At 39.7% G+C, this 6,726-nt stretch overlaps 1 protein-coding gene across 1 annotated transcript in view; it reads right to left on the bottom strand.

The window, feature by feature from the left end:
* Positions 1-2,565: 2,565 nt before the first annotated feature.
* ANAPC4 (anaphase promoting complex subunit 4) overlaps positions 2,566-6,726 on the bottom strand; it is a 33,708-nt gene continuing 29,547 nt past the window's right edge. The window contains exons 27-28 of the mRNA XM_063310474.1: positions 5,054-5,177; positions 2,566-3,220 (exon numbers count right to left, since the gene is read on the bottom strand). Of these exons, the coding sequence (XP_063166544.1) occupies positions 3,071-3,220; positions 5,054-5,177 (274 nt within the window). The 3' untranslated portion in view covers positions 2,566-3,070. The remainder of the gene's footprint in view (positions 3,221-5,053; positions 5,178-6,726) is intronic.

Genomic DNA, 6,726 nt, shown 5'->3' with positions numbered 1-6,726 from the left:
ATTACTGTTTACCCAGAAGTTAAACCCAACTCATATTTGAAACAGATGATATTCTTGTGCAAGGGGATAAAAGAAAGGGGAATCTCAATGAAGGCTGCCTGAACTCCTGGAGAAAGGCAGGATATAAATAAAATAAACAGAATGTATACTGAGTGAGTTCCTTAGCATGCAAATACATCTCTAGATAGGAGTAAGGGTGCACGGAATGCGACAGTGGCATATTTGATTACTCTGTGTTCCATGCCTCATCTAAACCAGAGGGATATTTCCAATTATGTCCAGCAGGAGGGATATGTGGCGGGTCCCATCAGCTAGAGTTTCATCTGATGGGACCCAGACGGCGTGCCTTTTCTGCTGTGGCTCTTGCCCTCTGGAACATTATCCCCCTTGAGATGAGGTTGGCCCCATCCCTGTTAGCCTTTTGGAAGGCCCTGAAAATGTGTTTTTTCCAGCAGCCTTGGGGCTCCCAAGGGGAGCCTGCCTAATAGTTATATTCTGTTTAGATCAGGGTTTCTCAACCAGGGTTCCATAGAACTCCAGAGTTCTGCCTAGGGGCTCCCTGGGAGATCATGATTTACTTAAAAAATTATTTCAAATTCGGGCAACTTCACATTAAAGAGGTAAGTTTCATTCTTCATTTTTAGTTTAAGAACACTGTTAGTGCATATATACAGGCCTGCCCATGAAACAAATAATTTTGTAACTTCTGGCCTATATTTGAGCCTGAATGTGCAGGGGTTCCCCAAGGTCTGAAGAATATTTCAAGGGTTCCTCCAGCGTCAAAAGGTTGAGAAAGGCTGGTTTAGGCAAATGCTCTTCTCCAGCAATCTTGCTTTTATTTGTATTTTAAAGTTTTTTTTAACAGCTGCGATATTGTTTTAATTGTTGGTTGTATGCCACCCAGAGTCATGTTCAGTGAGATGGGCAGCCATATAATCTATTACATAAATAATAAATCAATAAAATTTTGACAGGTCAGCAACTCAGCCTCAAAAAGGCTTCCCAGATAAAACCTATAGAATACAACCTACAAAATAGAATGTACAAAAGAAAAGGCACGCAAGCTCGAAGATTTACAATCCCGCTCGCACCGTTTTGCTATCAACAGTGTGCAAGTTTTACAGGCTGCAAAAACAAACTTTGCAACAGTGAGAGTTACCTTAGGGTCCTTATCTGCCAGTAAAAAAATGAAGATAAAATTCTTCAGTCCGTCCTGAGTTAGAAGAGGCATGAATAGCTCTCCAAATATGTCTCAATAGAAATTATAAGACATCAGAATACGATTTCAATAGAAAAGAATATCTGTAGGCCAGGGTTGAACTGTGGAGTCCTTGGCGCTCTCTGACCTTGGTTGCTTGCTTGCAGACATTTCATAACCCAACTAGGTAACATCATCAGTGCGAGGGAGTGTGGGGTTTGCTCCCTGTTTAGCTACTCACTCGCACTGATGTTACATAGTTGGGTCATGAAACGTCTGCAAAAAAACAACCAAGCTCAGAGAGCACCAAAGACTCCACACAACAGAATACAAGTTCATGTTTCAATATGCAACCTTTACAAGAGCAGAGCCTTCCTATATATGGGATTTTACAAAATTTCCCTTCCAGCTCTGCTGATGGTATGGAATACTGAACCACTACAATGGAAATGCTTGCTGAAATGTATTGTTTGGAAGTTGATCTAGATACAATACTACTGTAAGGGTATGTGGGAAAGACCTTGGGAGACGGGGCGAAGAGATACTGCCAAGGGAACGGGCAGATAAGAGAGGGCATAGCCCACAGCTGGATAGCGGGCAGGGCAAGAGGCTCAGAAGAGACCTGCCCTAGTTTTTCCGGCTGTAAAGGAGACGGGGGGAGAATTGTACTTTCAGACTTGCAAGATTCTGTTAACGTAGCCTTAAAATAAAGTAGAATTAGCTCATCTGGTTGTGATTCCTGTCTGGTCTACCTGGTAAGGCTGACAGCTACTTTGATGTGTGCCCAATTGTACTCTAAGTGAGAATTTACTATATTCTGATTATAATTCTATATCAAGGGTATTAATTAATTAATCTTGTCCCAAGGGCAAGAGCACTTCCTTTAAAAACCCAGTTTATATAATTTGTTTGCCAGTTTGGACTTTCCAGGAGGAATCACATTGAGTGATTAATATTAGCGGTGTTAGATCTTGAGGTTGGAAATGAACCATTAGCCAGCATTTGGACACACACTGCCATGCCACTTGGAATAGTTTTCTAACTTAAACACACTAGATTTTTATACTTGTATGGATGGCACTTCATACTTTCAAGCTTTAAGTGAAAAAACTCTCTCTTTCATAACTTCTGACAGAGTACTGGAAACAGAATGATGAGGTTTCTCCTAAGTTATCTAGAATGACAGCAAGATATTCTTTGAGATAAGTGATTAGCTTTTTAGCAGCAGGCAAACACTAAAGTTGCAAAAGAACATTTGTTCTTTGGATTAAAGCACCTGAAAAATAATTTGACTATGGAAGTATCAATGAGACAGGGACTGTGAAATGAAAAACACATCTGAAAAGCACAATCACAAAACAATCTCTCTTTTTATTTTCCCTCACACACTGCATTTTGAAAAACACAAACGATGGCGGTGGTGGTGGTAGGAACTTCCCCAACCGTTCTCCATGTTATTCTGGCCACTTGGAAAACAAAACATAGATATATCTTGAAATGTCAAACTTGTAACTTCTAAAAGAGGAAAATGTGGGGCAGGAGAAGCAAATGTTTAGAAAACAAGAGGAACAATGGAGTTTAGAAAGCCATGGGAATATCAAAAGCAGACCCATGTTGGCAGGAGTTATCTGAAGGATCGTTTCGTTCCCAGTTGTTTTATTCAGGCAATGGAGCTGTAACACAAGAAACAGAAGTTTGTACAATTTGATTTTTTAAAAAAAAACCTGACAGAGGAAAAAGCCCGGAATTCTTCCATACAACAGCAGGATCACATTTCCAGTTTTTCTCTCTAAGACACTGAAATGAGAGTTTCTTTCCACCTTAGAAGCTTGGTGTGACCTCATCTACCAACTCTGCTGAGCCAAGACACGCCTATTCTCCTTCAGTCTTGTCTGCTGACTGGTTGAGACCTTCTTGAGGTAGGCCAACAGCCTGAGTGGCTTCTTCCTCTTCTTCCTCCTCAGCTTCTCCATCATCTTCATCCATTTCAAATACCCGGATATGCCGTAGGTTTGAACTTAGCTAGGAAAACATGAAGAACTGCTGAATTTTAAAGCCATTTGCCTCCTCCACTGAACTTTCAGTACTTAGGACAGAGATATGTCACAAGCTGTCAGCCTCTTTGACATCTGCCTAAAATTGGAAGCAATTCTTTTCCAAGGAAGATTCTCATAAAGTCTCTTCAACAAGATAAACTGAGATGAATGGGATGGAGTTACAGGAATTTGGCCCCTGAACTATTTCCCATCCAAAATCATTAGCACATTATGGTGGAGACTTCTTCATTCTCTTTTTTAAACTGCCTTTCTGGGAATAGGTTAATTGCAGGTCTCTTCAAGTATAATGGAGAAGCTTAAGGGTGATTGTTTACATACCAGTCTCCTGAATTGTTATCAGTCTAAGAGCTGATGAGTACCTGTGCCTCCTCAAATAAGCTTTTCAGCCTCTGTTGTTCAGAAGCAGTCCAATTTTTGTTATTGTTTGCTTTTATTTCTGCCGTAGACCAGCATGAAACAAAATAGCAATCATTCCAAAACAGAAGGAGTAAAATATTGCATTAATAAAATAATTATTAGCATAGAATTGCAAAATATAAACTGTAAAATCAGGGAAAACCCTATAAAATTACATTCCATGGTCTAAATGGTCTAAGTAGTTAAACTAGATAACTATAGATAAATACATAATACTAGGATCTATAAGATACTAACATAATTTAAAGTTGTCCTAAATTGGGATGTGCCTAATACTTTCTATAGCCCTATTAGGATTTGATAGAGATTATTGCAATTATAATCCAACCATAATTCCCCCAGCCATTTGGGGTCAGTTGAGCGGACTCCCCTTTTGGTGCTTTTATTATGGTGCTAGTCGCCATTGTATGTTCTCTGTTTTATATTTTGTGTAGGTTTTAATGTTATGTGGTCCTTTTTTCAGTTTATGGGTTTTGTTGTTGTACACCACCCAGAGTCATGTTGTTCAGTTGGATAGACTTGTAAATCCAGAAATAAACAAATAAACCAACTAGAAGCAAGATAATAAAAAGCTACAACATGGTGTAACTGGAGTGGTGTGTATGTATATACAGTATGTATGTATGTATGTATGTAGATAGACTGATAGAAGGGATTAAGAGACGTTAAGTTATAGTAATTTTTATGAAATGATTGATTTTGCAAATTTCACAGAAATTTCCTAGTCCAGTTCATAGATGACATAGGGAGATGACTCAGGGAAACAGCTGATTTCATGTATATCCAAAAATGTCTTGGCTATTGTGAGCCTGGACTCTACAAAGTCATTTTACCAAGAAGTAAATCCTACTCCAATTGTCAAAGATAAAGTAGCAAAAAGAACAACAGGAGGAAAATGGCCTTTTCTGCTACTGAACCCACCCTGTGGAACATCATCCCCCTGGAGACCCAGCTGGCCCCAACCCTGTTCAAAGGCATTAAAGATCTAGATGTTCCCACAGGCTTTGGGCTGGGACATTGAGCAAGACCCATTGACTGTGAGTTGCCATTTCAATGACTGAAGTGATTGCTTTTTGACCTCAGGCATGCAGTATATTGTGGATTTTTGGAGGGTACTGTATATTGTATAAACTGTGTTTTGTTCCTCGGGTTTCCATTTTTGGTAATCCACCTAGAGTCACTAGGGTGAGACAGGTGGCTATAAAAATTGTTCAAATAAAGAAGCTGTCCATACCTCTCCCCCGGTGCATGGAATAAGGGATTCTCCTCTTAATCCTCCTGATGCTGGAGAAATTGAGCCTCTTCCTGGCAACCCAACAATCAAGGAGGCAACCCATTTGTATCACCCAACAAATAAGCCTTCCTTGAATGTGATACTCACAACACAAGACACTTTCCGGATACCATTCACTGCGACGTACTGAGCTTTCATATTCTCCAGCACCCTCCACTGACTCTCTGAGGTCACAATGCATGTAGGAATGCCACCACACTGCATGTCTAACCTAACATCCAGAAGAAAACCAAGTAAGATGAATGTTCATTTTTAACCCCCATGCGCCAAAGGTGTCCCAACACCATTATATTGTTGCATCTTCATGATGTGCCTTTTTATGATAGTGGGTTATCCCAGCATCACTACTGTAACAGTAGGCAGCATCTCCCATTCATCTTCACTGGTCTTAAAGGAGGGTTAGACCTGGTTAGCACTTAGACAGAAGGCCAAAAGAAGATCCAAGCTAAGGAGGGTTAGACCTGGTTAGCACTTAGACAGAAGGCCAAAAGAAGATCCAAGCTAAGGAGGGTTAGACCTGGTTAGCACTTAGACAGAAGGCCAAAAGGAGATCCCGGGAATTAAAAAAAAAATCTGGAAAAAGGCAATGACACACCAATTCCATTTCCCCCAAATAAATTCCTGGTTTTACCATTCACGTTCAAAAGAAACTGAACATGAAATTTATGCTCATTGGTTCATAAATGGGAAGACTAGCTATTTGATTCAAAAAGACACCTTAATAAGGTATAACCATTGTAATTATTCTTTTAAGGTTAATAGAATTATACGTTATGAAACACTTTAGAATGATTTACAACGACCCATTAATCTAAGCTATGGTGCAATAATAATATTATTTAACGTAATTTACACATGGCACTATTTAAGCTGCTATTAGCCAATGGTCACAGAGTTTCACTGCTGTGCATAATTCATTATTTTCCTTAGCACATCCTCTGCATTATACTGCAGAAGAATGATGAGGAAACTTGACTTAAAAAAACCCAAATTGAAAAATGCTCTGGAAAGTAACAGCCATTACTGTCACAGCAGGAACAAACTTTAGCATGTTGGCTTGTCAATTTCCAATGATTTATCTCTTTTTTAATGCTATAAGATGTATTGATGAGTAAGTAGAGAACACCTCCTGAAAATCCCCCCTTATTGTGAGGTACAGAGAGAGGAGGCATTCTCAGGCAGTCTTCCCTCCTGTGGAACAATTTGCCACTTGACTTAAGAGTGGCTCCTGATCTCACAGTCTTAAGGAGAGGTGTTAAGCCACCATTTCTCCAAAGACCTTCAAAAACTGATTTTGGCCTGACTGAGACAGGATGCAAGGAATTTTGTTTGAAATCATTACTCTTATTTTTATAGTGGATTATTTCACTCATTATGCAATGAATTGCGTTTCTATCCTGTAGAAGACCTGACCCTTTGATGAGAGGGGTCCTGCTCCCAAAGCCTTCCAGACCCTTGTTAAGACGTGGCTTTTCCAGAAAGTTTTTGGAGCAGTGTTCCTCAACCTTGGCAACTTTAAGATGTGTGGGAATTCTGGGAGTTGAAGTCCACACATCTTAAAGTTGCCAAGGTTGAGGAACACTACTCTGGAGACTTATTTTGGTCTAAGTCAGTCACAGTGCCAGGACTTTTATTCCCATTTGTGATTCTTGTTTTCATTGTTGATTTTTGTATTCATTACATCACTCATTGTGTTTCTAATGTGTTTTCTTAATCCCTTACAAGACCACAGACCGAAGTGCTACAGAAACCCTTCAACT

The sequence above is a fragment of the Candoia aspera genome, chromosome 8, assembly GCF_035149785.1.
Source record: "Candoia aspera isolate rCanAsp1 chromosome 8, rCanAsp1.hap2, whole genome shotgun sequence".
Taxonomy (NCBI): domain Eukaryota; kingdom Metazoa; phylum Chordata; class Lepidosauria; order Squamata; family Boidae; genus Candoia; species Candoia aspera.
Note: the sequence above shows the minus strand (reverse complement) of the source record. Positions and strands in the feature narration are given on the sequence as shown.